At 40.5% G+C, this 19,429-nt stretch overlaps 1 protein-coding gene across 8 annotated transcripts in view; it reads right to left on the bottom strand.

Annotated features, from left to right (window-relative positions):
* TLK2 (tousled like kinase 2) overlaps positions 1 to 19,429 on the bottom strand; it is a 44,345-nt gene that overhangs the window by 7,516 nt on the left and 17,400 nt on the right. For 6 of the 8 annotated variants that reach the window (XM_075036240.1, XM_075036241.1, XM_075036244.1 and 3 more), the window contains 11 exons: positions 17,676 to 17,843; positions 17,001 to 17,096; positions 13,957 to 14,049; positions 12,419 to 12,529; positions 10,897 to 11,033; positions 9,344 to 9,496; positions 5,536 to 5,602; positions 3,531 to 3,628; positions 3,074 to 3,155; positions 1,277 to 1,368; positions 226 to 315 (listed from right to left, as the gene is read on the bottom strand). In XM_075036240.1, the coding sequence (XP_074892341.1) occupies positions 226 to 315; positions 1,277 to 1,368; positions 3,074 to 3,155; positions 3,531 to 3,628; positions 5,536 to 5,602; positions 9,344 to 9,496; positions 10,897 to 11,033; positions 12,419 to 12,529; positions 13,957 to 14,049; positions 17,001 to 17,096; positions 17,676 to 17,843 (1,187 nt within the window). The remainder of the gene's footprint in view (positions 1 to 225; positions 316 to 1,276; positions 1,369 to 3,073; positions 3,156 to 3,530; positions 3,629 to 5,535; positions 5,603 to 9,343; positions 9,497 to 10,896; positions 11,034 to 12,418; positions 12,530 to 13,956; positions 14,050 to 17,000; positions 17,097 to 17,675; positions 17,844 to 19,429) is intronic. The other 2 variants (XM_075036246.1, XM_075036247.1) reach the window with 2 other exon arrangements.

Below are 19,429 nucleotides of genomic sequence, written 5' to 3'. Positions count from 1 at the left end.
TAGGATTTACTAGTAAAGCACCACATTTGACATAATACAGCATACTGGTTTGTGAGCTAGCATCTCTAGAAAACCAATGTATGTTGAAACTGCCTCAGATCTCTGCAACACAGTCTGTAACATTGGTGTGGACATTCTCTGGACTCTCCTGTAAAGTTTTAAGAGACCAAATACTTTGTACTGAAGGGGTCAAACCAAGTCAAAGGACACAGCAACATAACTTACGAGTCAGTATCCAGCGAAAAGTAGTCATATAGCTTAACTATTCGAGGATGATCCAGTTCTTTGTGAATTCTGTACTCTCTACACGCATGTCTGAAAATAGGAAAGTCTGAGCATTAGTCATACAAGTGACTTAATTCTAAGTTCTGCAGATAGCGAACCCAGACATACCACACAGCAGTCCAACTTCAATCAAACCCATGCACATTATTCAGACAGCTTAAGAAAAGGCAAGCAAACAAGGAACAGCACAGTACAGATCTTGAGAACCACAGAATCTGAGTGCATCTCAAACGCTGGCAATACTACAAAATAACTAATCTTGATTAATGGTACTGCTTGCCAAAATAGAATAACCTCATAATAAAGTTAAGGGATCCAAGATAGCTGAATACAAAAATCAGCAAGTTCTAGAAAAACTCCATAATGTTCAACAGTCCAACTTCCAGGCTTCAAATTCAGCTTAGTTTGTCCCAGTGACACGTTGGGGAATTAATATCACAGCTTTATCTTTGGAGCTCTGTTGAGAAGGCTTGGCCGTCATTCTGCAGAGCTTATCTAATCCATGGCATTAGGGAGCAAGTGTTACCAACAAGAAAAGGCTTCTTGTACCTCCCTTTTAGGCCATGACATAGGTATAGTCCTAATCATCTGTGAAAGGATTAAGTATTCTAGGAAACAAAGAGAAGGGGAAGGCTTTCAGGGAGCACAATGCAGGTATGTACCTGGAAGATGGGCATGAACAGCTGTTTCCCACAAAAGCAGAGCTTAGACATTTCAGAGAAGAGAAGCCACTTTCTTCATAGAGCACTACTGGTGCTTTAAAACTTTGTACTGTAGTGCTTATACAAAACCGTGTGTGTGTGCGTGCGTGCACACATTTAAAACATTTCTAACTTGACCATAACTTTTGCAAATAGCTACTGGGACAGAGAGTGGCTTTTGAAGTATGGCAAAACACAGGAAAAAAAATGGCAGCCTGTTTGCAGGCACTGGATAACCAAATACAGGAGGAGTATGGAAACATGGCTGGCTGCTTTAGAGCCTTACTTACTTGTGATAGTTTTCTTTCTTCTCATCTCTCCAGTTTTTATTTAACTGGTGTATTTTCACAGCTACATATCTCTGTTCTGTTAAATCAAATGCCTGCAGAGAGAAGAGCTGAAAATCAGTAGGAATCACAACTTCAAGTTAATACTGCAAAAACAGACAAGCTCTAGCAAACCAGTATCCCCACCCAGGAAATAAGCATTACGACATACTGAGTGAAGAGCAAACCCACATTTTGATGTAATTAGTTTCACTAATGAAACCAAGCAACTCTGAAAACAATTGAATATTCTGTGCTTTGATCTGACCTTCCCCATGGGCTCTAACTAATGCCGCATTTATTCTGACATTTTACCACCAGAGCTACAATGGGATCAGAAAAGCCAAATTAGCAAAATAGAGTTAATAGCACTGGGAAAGACCTTGCCATTATTCCCCCAAGCCACCTAACTCATTTTCTACACTCAGTTAAAAAACAACCCTAAACCCAAAAAACACACAAACAAAACATATAGAAGATTTTCAATACGTTGTTTCACATTGGTAGCTCAGCTCTCCATCTTGGAGCATAATTTTCAGCTTATTTAGAAGCTGGAGAATTCAGTGGCAGAACTGCGTAAATCTTGTGCTGCATTTTTCCCTCGCGTTTCTTGCTATTTAGGCAGTCTTTAAAGAATGGACACTGCAACTGTGCTCTTGGAGAAATGCAGAAATTTCTTACCTTCTCCGAGAGCAGCAATAGCTAATAATTTATAAGACGGGGCAAAATTTTATTGTAAGCAGACAAGGATAAACTGTGACCATCTCAAAAGTTGTATGCTTAACTCCTAATGCTCAATAGATTGGGCAAGACCCTGGAGAAGAAGGGCTAAGCATTTCTTTGTTTTAATAACATAGTTACAACTCTTAAGTGCAGTCAGGTATAAAGCATTCATACCCTCTTACTTTCATCTGTGGAGCCAAGGCTTTCTACTTAGTCAGCAAAGCCTCCAAAGAGCCATTCAGAGTACTTACATGCAGATCACACTTTTTTTCACTACCTGAGCAGTCCAGCCCCCCCCCCGCCCCGGTTTAGATACCTATTATTGTATTGCATCAAAATAATAAATCACCATGAAATTTCCAATATTTGCATTGGCATAGTTATCTTCATTCTAGCCAAATTCAACATGAAATAGGAACTACTGGGTACATATGGGGAATACTTAGAACTGGAAAGGCTTTAAGCATAATAGTCAAATAGCAAGCACCAAAGTATCACAGGTCTTGGCCATGCAAGACTGCTGACACACAAGTGATCCTCAGTTCCAAGGAAGTCCCAAGACTACACATGCACCACTAAGTCTGCTACTTCAGAGTGTAAAATGAAGACACAAGAAAAAAGCCTTCTATCCCCCAGGAAATGAAGGCTTTGCTCTTACTATTGGAGCTATTTTCTCTTATTTATGGTGACGTTCAGACTTGCTAAGCCATACTCAATAAAACTTCACTATTTAAGGTATTTGTGTGTAGCACTTGAAGAAACAAGTGGTTTGCTTCTCTGTCCTGACAAAACTTGCAGACTTGGTGCAATATTTTCTTAAACATACATTTGCAGGAAATCTGACCTCTGAGGACAAGGGCAGAACCTAAAAATCTCAAGCCTGCTGTCTAACGCAAGCCAGATGCAACATATGCTTTGTCCTCCCTTCTTCCCTCCACAACCACACACAGTGTTGAGAAAACAAGTGTAAAAATTCTGCTTACTGCAATATTTCACTGCAGATTCAGATTACACCACAGACTGCCACTTCAAATTTACCTTATATACTTCACTGAAGCCGCCTCTACCCAGAAGATGTAGCAACAAATATCTATCATTTAGCGTTGGATGGTCTTTAAATCTGGCAAGAAAGACACAGTTTAAGAACGCTGGCAGAAATACTGCAATCTACCACACAATAAATTACAGCTACTACATAGCTTAGAAACAACATTTTTACATTAAGACAGAAAAATATTAAAACTATGTTAACGACTGACAGATTTGATACTATTTGATTATTTTGCACTGATGAAAGACTACATAATGGTACCTTGATGCACTTGGAAGCCTTTGTCTTACATGAACTTCAAGTTATATCGCTGTGCTACCCCCCAATCAGATGACATATTAAGTTTTAACACCAATTTAAAAAAGATTAGGTGTTTTCTATTATGAAGGGGACAAACAAAAAAAAATTGTTATACGTTCTTGTCCCTGAATCCCATGTGCTTACTGTGAATTATCTTCATTGTGTATCCTTTTCAATTCCCTGATATGTAGATTTCTAACTCTCTCTAGCCGTTCCAACTCTGCCTGGATCTCTGCTTCTTCCTGCACAAGGGAAAACCAAAAGAAAAACACAACACTCTGTAAGATAATGCAGTTAGCATTTCTGCCTGAATTACAGAAACACAAACGTAATTCCACTTGTGAAGAAGTTAATGGTAAATAACTTGTCTGGGAGATTAAAGAGACGGTCATAGTCAACTAAGAGTCAGGTGGAAGGTGACAGGCATGAAAACTGACTCAGCAGTTTTGTTTACACCTACACACAGACAGAAGCAGACATATCTTTATGCCTTCTTGTTTTTACATTTTCTGTAATTAAGAAGTGTTGTTCCTCTGGTCCTGCTCCTTCCCTGATTTAAGTGCTATGCAGCTGTTTTTGTAGGAACTCAGCCTCTGCTGGGACAAGAGAAAGAGGACAGCCCTCAGAAGTAAGGAACAGGGATGTCATGATGCCACATGGTGATGGGGCAGCATCCAGAGAGGATGAAGAATGTTAAAGAACAACATTGGGTCCTATTAGCAGTAAGTGGTAGAACAGGTCAGAGTGTAACTTAGTGCCATGTGGAAGTTTTGATAGGCTGTTCGTAGAGTTGGAAGTTCTAAGTGCCCTCAAACATGACACTAGAATTCACATCACTGTGGACAGGGCTGCAAACCTCAATTAAAACGTGCGCCTTGAGCAGTATTATTTGGTATATATGACTCAAGGGACATAGTTACCCATTTGTCTTGTGACTCTGTTCCTTCACTTCTCAACTTGTTCTATTTTTAGGCATAAAGAATGAGCCAGTTTCCAAAAGTGGAGAAGGATAAGCACAGCTTCAGACAATGCCACGATCCTAGAACATTACTTCATTTTCCATTAAGGTCCATTTCCAAATGGATTCCTCTGTTCCAGGCTGGCACACTACATGCCAGCATAGATGGACCTGCCTGCAATTAATCCACTCTAGCAATGCGGAAGCTGTAGAGCAAGCATGCCTTTAGCATACTCATGCCCATATCACTTATCTTTGCTCACAGGTCAATAAAACACAATGGGCAGAGTGCCAGCAGATTCCACGCATGCATTAACTTTCCCTTCCCACTGAAAATAACAAGGAGTACAGTAGCATTAATGAGGCCTTGCATTCAACTTGTGTGTCAAGGTTACAGGGAAAAACTAAGTGTAGAGTTCAGGCACCATCTGAGAAAAGAAGGGGGACTCCCGCAATGCATTTGCACGCTTCCTCTTTGTTTCGTTGGGGAAAGACAAGTCTTTGGCCTTAGCAGAGATCACAGCTAACCAGGAAATGGCAGAAGACATCTAATTTTTTTTCAGTACTTCATCTGCTGAAGCGTCCCAGAAAACTTATTTATAGGTTATTGCAAACACTATTATCTTTAAAGGTAACCAACAGCTTATCTAAATATAATCTCACTTGCAGGTACAGTTCCTACTGAAGCCAATGTATTTGAAAGCAAATGTGCATTACAACTACCTGAACAGTACTAGTTTCTAAAAGCCCAAGAGATTTTATTGGACTGTTACTGATAATGCTGGTTACTTGATACTTCAAAGAAATAGGAAAGTCAATGATGGTTGCAGTTTTTGTTGTGTTCTTGTCATTTTCTTCCTTTGGTCCATTCCTTCATGTTCCCCCATATTAGACACGTACAGAGCCCAGCACTAAGCAGGTCATAGTGACAGAATAAGATGCATTAAAACAGTGGAACTCCCTGCATGAAATCATAACTGTAAGGACAAAGAAATCTACTTATTGAAGCGAAGAGCATCCTTCCTGAATACCACTGCCTTGGAAAAAAATTGTTACAAAATCTGGCCATACTTTAAGCAACAAAACCCTCTCAATTCAAACAAACAGTAGTGACCTCTACAGAGATGCTATTGTTCATAGAACACTGAATCAAAAACCTACCTAAAAGCCTTTTTTGCAGTTAGTTCTTACCTTTTTAAGATGACCTAGTCGGAGTTTGAAGATTTCTTCCTGTTCGTGGTATTCTGCTAACGTTAACCTGCATAGAAGAGACAGATCCAATGCATTAGGTTTCAACACATGATAAAGTGAACAGTCTGCAGAATACACATCGCCAGTGGAAGTGACAACTACGCAAAGTATGTCAACAGCTGGCAGGAAATTTTTTAGGTAAACTCTGCAATCTTTTTTTTTTTTTTTTTTTTTTTTAATAATCAGTCTAAAGGAGACCAAAAGCTTAAACCTTGATAAAGCATGTATTAATTTTAAATCCAAGTCCCTAATAACACCTATTTAGGCTAGTGACTGACTTCTAACAAAGAAAGCTAAACCCTAATCTAAATATGGAACACTGAAGCACAAGTATTCCACATCTTATTTTTCCATTTAAAGTTTGCTTTAGTGACTTGTTTTCAAATTTTTCTTTGTAATAAAAGCTGGATAATTCAACCCAGCTATTCACTCTGGGACTAGTAGTACACCTGGCCACAGAGCTACTACAAACAGAGCAATGACCTGGGATTCAGAACTGTTTCAGGCTCTGCAGAGTGGCTTCCAGGGAAACCTTGGGAAATTTACTTCACCTTACTGTAACTTTGACTTCATGCGCAGTTATGAGAAGCAACGGGATAAGGGGAATAATCCCCATTTTATTGATGGTAAATGACATGCAAAGTTTCCATCCTAGGTGGCTGGTCAAAAAAAAGTTTCATAATGTTTTCCACGTCTTTTATAGCTAAAGTGTGCCATGTAGGACAGAGGCAAAGCACAGCCTTACACTAAAATAATGACAGAACCCATCACTCGTGAAATGTAATAAAGTGCTGAGATAAGGTTAGAAAAATGAATCGCCGTATTACTTTTCTCACTACTACCAACAAGGAGTTTGTTAAAAGCATCACACATGTGACCATAAAGCTATGAAGCCCGTATCAACTGCATCTGTTTACTTTGTAAACAAGACATGTATGTGGCAGCATAGAAATATCTTTTTTGAACCTAAATTGAGTTCAAAGCGTATCTCAGGAGTATTCCTGTTGCAGCAGTTATGCTCTGCATAGTACTTAGTACAAAGATTAGTGTATGAGGTCTCCACAGCATCAGTACTACAACTAGTTTCAAGAGGGTACTGAATCCTTCATCTGTGCAGGACCATGGGACCTTGGCTCACTGTACAGTAAATTGAAAGGAGATAGTATTCAGCTGATTAAGTCCTCATCTTGAAATGCCCCAACTTCTCTCCACTGCTGATAATGCAGTGGGGTCCACATAGTTGAAATAAGTGCTAAAGCAGTTGTTAGCTGATAAATTTAATGCAAAACTCACAAGCCAAGTTCCCTTTGAAAGAATCTCAACCGTAAGGAACTGCTTATTACAAATTAAAGATACATACAAAACACAGCAGGTACTACAAATGTTTGCATGTTGTCTCAATTCATATAAAAGCATGCTAATTCACACACTTCCCCACCCTTCACCCAACAGCCTGAATTTTGTTCAGATTCAGCTAATCTAAAAGACCATCCCAAAAGTTTAGGTCTTTGGTTGGTGTTGCTGTGTTAAGGAATAGAAAGACAACTGAATAAACCAGCAACAAGCTTTCCACATATTCTTGTGCACTAACGAAATACAGGGCTAAGCACCAACAGTCTACTCATTAAGCAAGAGATGTAATGAGTACCACCAGGCTAACATTGCCCAAAATAGCTGCCTGTTAGCAGCAAGCATTACAAAAATCAAGGAGGCTCTAAGACAAACACTGCCCTGTTTCACAGAAACATGCTTAAAATACACTACTTCTAGTGCAGCTGAAGACTCTAAGATTGCCCAAGCTGCCCTAACAAACCTCAGAAAGCCCCAGCAGATTAATCTTCCCGAATGAAAATCTTTTTCTCATTCACAGGCTAGAAACTAGTTTCAGTAGAGTGCATGTTTAAATCTGCATCATGGGACTTTTCTCTCCTTTTTAATACACAGCAACAACCATGATCCAAAGAGGAACCAAAACCCAAATGAAGGAATTTGGCTGTCCACTTCTTATTCAACTTTCAGAAACATTTATACTCAACTTGCCTAGAAGACCACCTCTGTAAGAATTCCACATGAAAAAAACCTCCCTCCAAAAATCAGAAAATTTTGTACCTGATACACATCGGTCCAACAAATGCATTTACAGGATAACTAATGATTAAGCAAGTAGCCAGACCATACAGTTGCTTCAGCTGACTTGCAAAAACAATGTTTTCATAAGCTAAAACACTCCATATGAACTACATCCATACACTGGCAAGCAGCTTTTATCAAGAATGCCACAATGATAAAACCCTGAAATATATCAGCAAAGAACGATAAACCAGCAAGAAACACAGAGAAAATGACCTGATAGCACAAAATGGCTTACTAGCAAACCCAGGTAAAGCTAGATTACGTCAAGGCAGGCTCACAACATAGGGAGAAGCTCACAAGGTATCACAGACATTATCATGATTTCCAGGCACATCAAGACCTGTGCTGCCATGTCTGCAGAATAAGCCACACTACAGCTGCACCAGTCTGCTGAGAAAAACATCCTTACAGAAGTGGGGAAAGTGTCATCCTGTCCCTTAGAAGTGAAAGATTACCACAAGGAACAGCAACGCTTCAAAATATCCATGCACAGACATTCAATTTACTTCTCCCAAATCAAACGCTGCAGTGCAAAAGGATGGCTTTAGAATTTTTTATTTTTTTTTTTAAGCTCATTTGGCCAGAACGTGGGGTTAATTCAAGCTACTTATTTTCAGAAAGCACACAGTGCCCTCCAATACAGTACATCTGATCTGCAGGCACCAGCATCCTATTTGGGGGCACCACCCTGGTGGCTGAGAGTACCCTGAATATCACGATTCACCCAGTCATGTGCCATCTCTGCTGTGACTGCAAAAGGCAGTGGGAGCTTTTGCTTCATATGCACTTTTAAAGATCAAGACCAAGAATTCAAAGGGCTCCAGGAACTTTGAGGTCAAGTCATGCCCAAGAGATTTAGTAGTGCAAAAAGAAAAGTGTCATTGAGAGTTATACTAGCCAACAGCAATAAAATCAAGACTTAACGTATTTCCAACTCACAGAAACTTCCAAAAAAATAATGTTCTAAATTTGTGAGACACAGCTTTCCTCTCTAAGAACACTGGGACCCTTAGAGTATCAGTAACGTCAAAAGAGGTGGTCGGGGGGAATCTTCTGTAAGAAGAAAGAGTAGCACTTCAACTACCTTTCAATTTCCCTGACTTGGGTATCTGCGAAGGACTGCTTTGGAGATACAGGTCAATGCTTAATGCACTGTCTTTACAGAGAGCATTTTTTTCTTCAGTATACCAAATTAATTGTTTGAAAAGCCTCACCAGAAAGTATACAGAAATAAAGGCTTCTAAATGCGTACAATTTTTTTCTTCCATAAAAAAAAGCACCACGTATCATACAGTGATACTTAAATCAGTTCTGAAGTAAGACAGACATCACTTTTCAAACTTGACGCAACAGGAATACTGAAAAAGTTACTGCACAAAAAAAAAAGTTAAGCTCATACGAAGTTTGGACTCGTCAATGATCCTTGTTTTACTCCAGTGAAAACTATTTAGAACTGCAGCCAGATGTTGCTGAATGCCAGGCTTATTCCACAATATTCATTTGTGCATGGAGTGAAGCCTAGAGGCAAGGGCAAGATTCCATTTCCCAGTAGATATTTTGTGCTCTAATCAAAGCATGCAGCTTTGCAATGCACCAAGAAGGCCACGTAACCTACGTTTCATTTTCTGCTCCATTGGTCTTGTTCTTGCGCTGCTTCTGCTCATTGCTTGCTGGAGGGGTCTGTCCCATTGCAGGCGGCTTCCGTTTTGCTAACATTTTTCGTTGTCTTTCTATTTCTTCCCGCTGGGAATTTATCCTTTCCTGTTGCCTGGAAAGCAGAGAGTAGAAAAAACATGAAGCAGATAACTAATGGTAGGTACTTGGTTGTCTTCAGCATCTGTTCTTAACAGATTGGAGCAATGAATTTCAAATCAGTTGTACTTGTAAGGTTAGTAACAAAATATTTTTGTACAGAAAAGGGGGATGTGCCAAACATTATGACTCAGATTTTTAAAGGTACTTTTACATAAAAGGGGATTCTTTTCCTGGCCCACAGAAACCTTTCAGTAAGTGAAAGGTTTTATTCATGCAGAGGATATCCAAAACCAAGGAGTTGCTAACCTCACGGAAAACCCAGCGATCCATGGTAAGTCACTAACTTTCCACACACTTTTTCCTAGAAGGCTCTGTTCTAAATCTCAGACTTTCCTGTTAAAACTATTCCTGAAGTCTGGCGCTGTCTGAGAAAGTATCCTTATACTTCAAGGGTACAGTTAAACTATCCTTAGCTCTCTGAAACATAACCAACACCATTCCCAATTTCACTAAGAAAACAGTCTCTCCTCCAAGATAAAAAGACCAGCTTAAAACATTTTACAGGGATAAAAGCACTCTTGAAATTTCAAGACTAAATGATTTGAGCATTTACATACTTAATTCACTCTTTAAAAGAGACTGAGACTGCAGGTAAATATTCCAGAAGTATTTCTTCCATGTCTTACAGCATGAACTAAGGAAGAATTATAAACTCCTTAATCTGTGCCTAACAAGAGCTGCACCTCCCTATCAGACTACAGAGAAGTGATATGATTTTAAAGGATCAAACATAGCGTTCTCTACTGCAATTAATTTGCCAACTCCTACTTAAAGGTCTAGGCCAGGTGGGAATTGACTGGATATTTCCATTAACATCCTGCATAAAAGGGTCTCTGATCTTCATTTCCAGGTTTCTGCAGCCCCTTTGATCACTGTTACCAGGAGGCAAAAAAGTTAAATAGTATGGATTTTCTTTTAAGCTTCTCTACTTTCCACTTAAAAAAAAAAAAAAAAAAAAAAAGGCAGCTAATTAGCCTTCCTTGACTAATACATGCAAGTATGAAAATCAAATTGATTGACTCACAATATGTGTGAGAATCTGGTCCACCCCTTCACCCTAAGCATTGCACAGCCAGGTAGGTGCACTAAGAATACCCAACAGGGCAGCCTACTGCTTCCAACCCAGAGGTCAACTCAAAGAATTCAATTCCAGTTCAAGTCTCTGGAGGTTTAAGTGGAAACATATTTCTCACTTCAGTGCAAAAAAATTCCCCATTGTCAGTAGCTGAGTTCCTATCTGATCCTTTCATGCATCAGTCACATCATTCTCACATTTTGACATGCAAGACATCACACACAACTGCTTAGTTTTTCCGTCTCTGCCTCTGAAGTTAAAGACAACTCTGTCCTCACTTGATGAGGTTCTGGAAGGCATAGCCATCTGTCCACTGCTCGGTGAAAGACGCCCCGTGCCGCACCGTAGTGAAGTGACCTAGCCTCAATCGATCCTGCATGCTCTTATCTCTGCATGCCATCTTCTCCTGTTTTGACTGAAAACAAAATAAAACACATGTAAAAATAGAAGCCATAAATTAGCAGCTAAGAGCTGTGCTGTGTTTTAAATCACTACCAATTCTTACCACTTTCCATTGTTTCAGTACTGCTTATCTGAAACCCAGCTGAAAATCATTGATCAAATTATTGCTGGTGCTTCACACTGATCTGACAGGCATTTGTTTGACTGCCTCCTTTGTGACTTTTCAGCCTCACCTTTCCTTCCCCATTACTGCTTGGGCAGCTAACCCATTCTACGATCAGTTGAAATCAGTCTAGCAGTAGGAGTAAAACTACCCCTTTGAATCAGTAACTTAGCTAGACTCCAGACGTGCCTCTGATCAGGCCCTTATTCACACAAATAGGAGATGAAGGAAGAAAGTGCACCTTGAATCACTGTTAAGACTAAGGTACAGCAATCAGCCAGTTCAGTCCTAGACTCGCACCACTCCCAGAAGTGACACAATCTCAGTTGGGTCACCAACATACATAAAAACTGGTGGTGGTGTCTGTCACAGAGCGTTTCTGGTAAGTGAGAGAAAATTTCCAAGGCCTCAGATGAGAGCAGCAAAGTTTCAGTTAGGATTAAAGATGAACCAGCAAAGCTCCTCCCTGGAGCTACAAACCACCAACCTGAATGCCAGGTCTACCTAGCACCTAGCCCAGAGTTACAAATCCTCCCAGAAAGAGGAGTCCCATTCAGCCAAGAACAATCAGCTCTGTGACAAAATCAACTCAAACAGACTGCATGTACTGGCCAGCACCCTGGTAGTTTTGTCCATCCAGTGCCCACAAACAATACATGTAATTGGCCAACAGGTGAAAGAGCAATCAAACCCCCACATTGTTTAACCATCAGGAAATCTGGAAATCTTTCAACACCAAAGCAGGCTGGATGCTGGTAAACAGCAGCCTGGCACTTTCCCCAGTGTCTTTAACGTGTTGTTTTCAGTGTTATACAAAGCAACGATCTCCAACTTTGCCATTTGAAAGAAGGAAAGGTCTAAATCACTTGCCCATGTCACAGAGCGTATCTGGCAGTTTCACTGCACAATGGGATATTGCTCCTGTATTGCCAGAGCTTGCTTTTCAGGTGTATGAGTTTCCAAATCAAGTAATGCCTACTGCATTTAGAGCTGACTATTTCACTTAAGCAAGGGAGACCACTCTTTGAGACTGTGGAAAGTAACCAAACCAAAATATTCTGAACCACTTCAGTCTTAGGATTACATTCCTATTTGCAGAGAAATAATTCAAGACAGAATTCTAGTTGTCTTTTATCACTAAAGCAATAGGAGCAGCTTTTCACTGCTCAAAAGAAGATAGACGTTTTCAAGGACACAAACTGTGACTGCAGAGATGTGGTAAGTCCCCTGCTCACCTTTTCTATAAGAAGCTTCTTGCTCATCGTTACACATCTATTCAACCGCTCCTTGTACTTCTCCAGCATCTTTTGCTGTTCATCTATCTGCCGTCTCAAATCGCAGTTGGCCTAAAAGTGAACAGACGAGAACAGCCTTTGACTTTAAACCACTCAAAGAGCCAAACTAAGCATCACTGAGGAAGAAGTTTCTCCAGCTAGCTCTAGGCATCAGATTAAAGAAAGCAAACCAGCAGGATAAGAAAAAAAGACTAGGTTCCTCTTAGCAAAACATCCAAGCCAAGCTCTTCAATTTTTAACCCACTCAAATCTTATTATCCCTCTAGAACAGGAAAGTGCTATCATCCTGGTTTACATATAAGGAACTAAGGTACAAAGAGACTAAACACAAGCGCAAGGATTTTTTTATTTTTGTTTTTTTAAACATTTAAGACTTTGCCACAGCTACTAAGTCTCAAAATAGCTTAGTCATCCCTGGACTACCCTCCCTCTTTAGCCACAATACTGGCAGAGGAAAAGGATGGGGTAACTCCCTTTGCATTCTCAATTAAATTCTGGTTTGAGTTACTATCCATGAGCCCCACTATATAGACTGCTCCCAGCAACAGCTGCTGTTTTTACCACCACCACAGCATACAGCAGGATTTTATGTGCAACCATTTTCATTGATAAAAAGTTAAATTTAACCATCCCCCTTCCAACCAATAGACTGGCTTCTGATTAAACAGCAAATGGTAAAAAAAAAAAAAAAAAAAAAAAAATCTATTTCCTGCTTCATGGATTGTTTTCCACAAACTCACATGCCCCTGTGAATGTCTCTATGAGCTTGTTATAGCTCTTTTAGGTGCTGAGACCAGACACACACAGAGAGCCTTCCCTCTTCTGCCTTTAATGTGTTTTCTAATCCTTTTCAACACTTCACAAGAGATGCCTCTCCAGCTGATGAAAGCTAAATCAATTAGAACTCCTCCATTAAGACAAGATCCTTGATTTAAAGGTATTTATCTTTTACTGAAGAATACTAATGGGTTAAGAGAAGCTTTATTCTTTCAGTTTGACCAAAAACCTTCGCCTCATCTCTGTACATGTCACAGACTCTCATGAGTGAGCATTTCAGAATACAACTTCCCAGTCTACTGAGAGGCTACTGAACACACTGCTAAACATAAAGCAGAGTCAGCTCCTCAGTACTTAGAAGAGGGGAGTAATTCTGCAGAGAAACATTAGGTTAGCTAGCAAAATACACAAGTGTGCAACAGATCAAAGAAAGGCCAACAACACTGCTGAGCTATGATGATTCTGCACTGTATAGCCACAGTCACTGCTATACTGCTTGTGGATTCAAGCAGGCCCAAACAGGGTATCTAAAAGCCAGACAATTATCTTGCAAGTAAGGGATGACCAGATTTGTTTTACCCTGCGAGTGTTGGTTCTACACATGGTATACAAAATCCTGCTCTGCAGCCTCACTGGCACATGCATTCTAGGTATCTTTAAATAGCAGCTTTTAGAAGAGTTGTCCCAGTTTAAATACTTACTCTTAGCAAGTCATCTATTCTCCCCTCCTTCTTCTCCAAGTCAGAGTTCTTACTGTTTTCTAGTGCAGATATTTTTTCCATTGTGAGGTCAGACTGTAGGGAAAAATCACCATAAACCAGATTTAAGAAAAACAGATGATATTTCAGATAGTCAGCTTGTAACATCACAGCGTAACCCCCTCTGAACAGTTAGGCCTAAGAAGGAGGAACTGATCCCCTGCATCCTAGCAGTCGGGGGAAGAACTTTCTCCATTCTTCATTGCATGGTGGGCTCCTCCAGCATAGGAGATTCAGTCAGCTAGCACAAAGCTGCTCTGGAGAACACAAACTGGTAACACATAAAGGGCTACAATATCTATCCCTGTGTCCTGCAAGTTTTGTTTTTATAGTTTGAGTTCTGCCCACTCCTTGGTGGTCTCTGATATTCACTGTCCTTTCCTGCAGTGCAACATAGCTTGTACAGGAAAAACACTTAGGAAAAAACCCCCACCAAATCCCAACCCTCAGCTGGAATATCAAATTTATGAGATCTTTCATGGGCACAGACAACCACTTGCTAGAGAAAAGACAACACCTGTGGGTTCTAAGGTTGTCTTGACAGAAAACACAGGTCTCCATTTTAAAAATATTATAACAGATCGACAGCAGGAATATTAGGTGCAAGCCTTTGTTTCTAACAAACTGATGTATTAGTGCTCACTAGGGACAGAAGCTTTATAGTTTTTGAGCGAAACCTGTTTGGAAAGTTTTATGGGGTGCAGCACATCTCAAATACCTTCACCAATGAAGTGAGAGTCATACCCAGGAACAAAAGACAAAAGACATATACTACATTCTCTAGCAGTGGGAATATTTCAAACTCAGCACTCTCATTAATGAGTGGGGAAGAAAGAAGAAAAGGGGAAGAAGTCAGTATGTACATGAACACAGCACCTAAAATACCCAAGTCAACACAAAGGAATCTCTCCCCATGACTGCATACACAGATTTCACATTTATGGCTAGCAAGAACTATCCTGGTTTTGAGAAGAGTTAGCAGACACTTACCTGTGGAGTTGTTATATAACTGTTCTCCAAATTTCAGGCTTGCCTGGAAGCCAACACCATGAAGTAAGAGACAAACTTGGCTGACTGTTGCTTCTCTACATATGCCCGATATGGGAAAGATCAAAAAGAACACCAGCCAGCATTGCACATCAAGCAAGATGAGCCTAAATCCCAAAAGACAAAGAGGAGGCCTGGGCAGGTCACCTCACTTCTGCCTTAACTTAGTTTACGCTTCCTGACAGCCTGCAGGAAGCATGTGTGACAAAAGCTTTTGTCACTGAAGGCAACAAGAAGGCTGTCTCTTGAAAACCTATGCTGCATCCACTCGCCTAAGCAGCAGAAAGTTTCTTAAGTGCCTTATGTCATTTCACCAAATGCACAGACATGCTTGCACTGTGTCAGATGAAGTCATGTTTCAGGATGCATGCTCTTACATGAGACTTCATCACAACTCACCTTGCCTCAGAGCACTTGGAGGGCTCTAGCACTGACTGAAAATGCTAAGAAAATCATGCTCATGCTGACTTGCTTTTGTCATTGCCAGAATTGATTCAAACTGGAAATCACTGAAGATTATTTTTTTTTTTAACCTATCAACTCCAAACATGTTTGGAAGGGAAAAACAAGAATGTATACATATTCTCATCACGCAGCCAAGCATCTTCCTGGATTCTTTGCCTGAAGTGTATGCTACATCTAGACCTCTGGAGAATATCATGAAACTAAGCATTCGCAGAAAGCACACTCGGATAATGTCTTGCCCTTTTCAAAGGAGATGGACCATGTTAAGCACAGAAAAGAATAAAAACATCTTGCTCATTGCAGGTGGGACCACTATTTTAAGCATGGGTATTGGGACAGCAAAGATTGAAAGATCTCTCTGGCAGGTTCTTGAGTTATAGCATCATTCTCACACAAGAATTCTCCATGCAGTAGCAAGAAACAGGGATCTTCACAGACCAACATTTTAACAATACAGACAACAAATGTGACCCTAGTAACAACAGCTCAGAGACTTAGGCTAGTAAGTATTCCCAGAGGTAGAACTGCTCTTCTTCATGCACAAAGAACTTGTACCACCTGCTGGGGAAATGGAGAATGAACTTCCCCCAGCAGTAAAATCATCTCTGACACACACCGATGTGAGAAAATGATTGACACAAAACTGATTGTTTAAAAATCACTCAAGGAAAGGGTCAGTCACAGGGACATCAGAGATGAAAATAAAAAGAAGATTAAAAGCAGACTTGGAGAAGAAATAAGCAAGGTGCATTGCAAATAAAGCTGAACATCCTTACAAGCAACAGAAGAAGATGACACAGCTAAAAGTAAATCTTGCCATAAAGCCACAAGAAGAATCTTAACAATTGAAAAGGCACCAAAAAGACAGCAATACGGTCAAAAGAGCTACTCCTCTTCTTGAGTCCAGGTCAGTGAAGCTGCTGAGAAGCACTGTCAGGAATACATCACGTTCCTCCTTGACAGGACAAACTATTCCATGGGTGTACTCTGCAGAGGTCAAAGGACTTCCAGATAGACTGTGGATATTTGTACTGTAAGCAGTGTTGACGCACCCATGACCCAGTGCTTGAATAAAGGCATTCACAACTATCACTCAGGTTTCCTTCACGTCTTCACTTACAGAGAGAGGAAGAACATTCAGGATACAACAGAACTGAAGCAGACAGAGCTAAGGTGCTCCTCTCCTCAGCACATTCGCACACAGCTGAAGAACTGTCCACAGTATTGACACAGAAAAGCCTCGGTAACAGACTGGACAAACTCCAGTAGCAGCAACTGAAAGCATCCTTTACAGGATAAGGAACAAAGTTCAGAGTGATTCACTTCAATCAGTAGTTACAGACTGAGTTGGGACTAGTGGCTCTTTTCACTAGAAACATTATTGTCTACTACAAGTGGCACCCTCTGGCATGGAAGACAATCTGCATCAAGCTTCAACCTCATATCCAAGAGATGTATTGTCTAGTGAGCTATACCTGTGACTGTTTGTGCTGGATGGAAATCTGTTTTTGGGAAGTGCAGGAATGCTCAGTGTTCCCTGATCCGGTAGAAGATGGGCTGCCTTGCTGGGCCTGTAAAAGAAAGTTAGGGTATTGTTATATGCTCCTCAGCATGATCACTAGTGCCCATGCAGATACACTTATCTTTATTCACATGGGAGGTGCAGCCTAGCCTGGGTACCATACTTTCATGTTAAGGTTTAAGAATGCTCTAGAGATTTAGTTCAGTAAAACAAGAGAGTCAGTTTCTTTCAAGAAGCCTGGCCCAACCTGCTAAAAGACAAAGCTTTTAAAAGCCCGATATAATTCATGTCAGCTGAGATTAAGCAAGGCCAAAACAAACACTTCTCACAGCAAGACTCTACTTTGTTCTTTTGCTTTTTTGCATCTATCAGATTAGCCTCTTGTAGCCTATTATTTTGATCTACATAAGATTTTGAGTCATTAAAAGTCACATCATTTCATTAAACAAGCAAAGCCTGGGACCTAGAACTCTTCACAAGGAAGAGGAACTTACCAGAAAATGGTAGACTTGGTCATCAATAAACCAGGCTGCACTTGAACCACTGTCTTTGAGCAGAAAAGCTTCAAATTCCCCATCCCTTAACTAGAAACATCCCTTAGGATTCAAGTCTTTTCAGAGCTGCTCACCGAGACAAAAGTAAAACAGAGGCCACCTCCCCTCTGTGCCAGCTGCTCATTCTCTAGCCGCTGTTTCGCCAGCATCACCGACATCAGCGTTGGCAGAGCAGAGTGTTCCTCCTGCGGTTCCTTTGCTGTGCTGCCGTCTACCCCATACAGCGGCTGCTCCACTCGCCGCTGTAACACAGTCAAAAAAAATACAATGAACTTTTTTTTTTTAAGTGATTCTCTGACTCTGCCAAAACTGTTGTCAGTGAAGCAGCAGCTCAGGAATGGGCAGGAGGCATGGTGAGGATCTGATAACTCAAACAGGACTCCTGGAGTGATTGTTCCAATGGCAGATATCAAAAAGTAGATGAAGTTAACAATTAAAGTAACAAATGAACACACAGGACAGCATTCCTTGTCAGTTAACACACACCCTTCCTTTGCAAACACATGTGTTTCAGAGCCAATGGGACAAAATAGGTTGTAGATCCAAAACCTCTAGTGCATTGTGATTTTGGTCAATGCATCCAAAATTACACTACTTGATATTCTTTAAGGACTCATTTTAGAACAGCCACTCGATACATTCATTATTCTGGTGAAATAAACTGAGTCAGAACTGCTAAATGTCAGCAGCCTAACCACGTCTAGGAGCCAGACGTCACAGTAAGCTCACTTCTGTCATTATAGCTGGGACCAATCTCCCGCAAGATAAGCAAAGTACTAATGCATTTCCAAAATCTTTTAAAGATGCATTACATCTCTTAAAGGCCAGCTCTTTTCTCCTGCAGTATACTCATTTTCCAACTGTGATACAGGAACTGGGTTCAATAAGAACAAGAATCATCTGAGCTACATTGATTACAGCACTCAGAATCCCATTGCCCTCGCTTTAAAAGCCAGCCCATCACTGCTAAAACTTGGCAGTCTGGGTAATAATCATCTAAGCCCTTCCAAGCCGTAACTCCGGGCCAGGCATATGCCACATAGAAAGTAAACAGTCAGGTCAGGCTTCAGTTTTTCTTAAAAACCTAAATTGCAACCTGAAGCATATTTTCTGGCTAACATTACAAATGTCAAGAGTGTGCTTTCTTCCCCAAAAGAATGCTTGTATATGACAGCGACCTTGCAAGAGTCTGAAGACCTGCAGATCATTCTGATCAAAGGAGAAGCAAGGCAATTCAAAGCAGTCAAGAGATTTGAAGACAAGAAGTAACATTCTGAAGCCATTACAATTCCTCCGCAAGTTCTGATTGCAGAAAATTTCCAGTACAGTATAGATTAACTCACAGGTTTGGAGGAGGTTTGTCTCACTGTGAAAGACCTTTTAACACTCTGCTCTCTTCCTGGACCATACTGACATCTGTAATGGGCAAGATACTCAATCTTCTCCAATTTTCACCCATTCCCCCATTTTTGGGGGCTTAGCTCAAACCATTGATACTCAGTTTGTAAGAAGAGGACAGATCTTGCAAATGCACATAATAGTTTGTTGTGAATAAGCAAACATTACAGGTTTAGCTGCAAGAGTAAAGAACAGAAGATAAGAAACACAAAGAGCACCTGCGTAAGGAGACAAACTGACCTAGCTGAAACTAATATCAGTATTCATCACATGAGAAATACTCTGTTCAAACTTTTACCTACTTAATACATACAAGTGCAGAAGAAGAAAACCAAAGGAAGAATCCACTTGTCCCACAATAAACACCTGTAGGGTATATCTCATCTGCTGGAATAAAGAACTGTCCCTAATACCTCATGTGTCTGCAACA

Source organism: Buteo buteo, chromosome 9, assembly GCF_964188355.1.
Source record: "Buteo buteo chromosome 9, bButBut1.hap1.1, whole genome shotgun sequence".
NCBI classification, from domain to species: Eukaryota; Metazoa; Chordata; class Aves; order Accipitriformes; family Accipitridae; genus Buteo; species Buteo buteo.
This window is presented reverse-complemented; position numbering and strand designations above follow the sequence as displayed.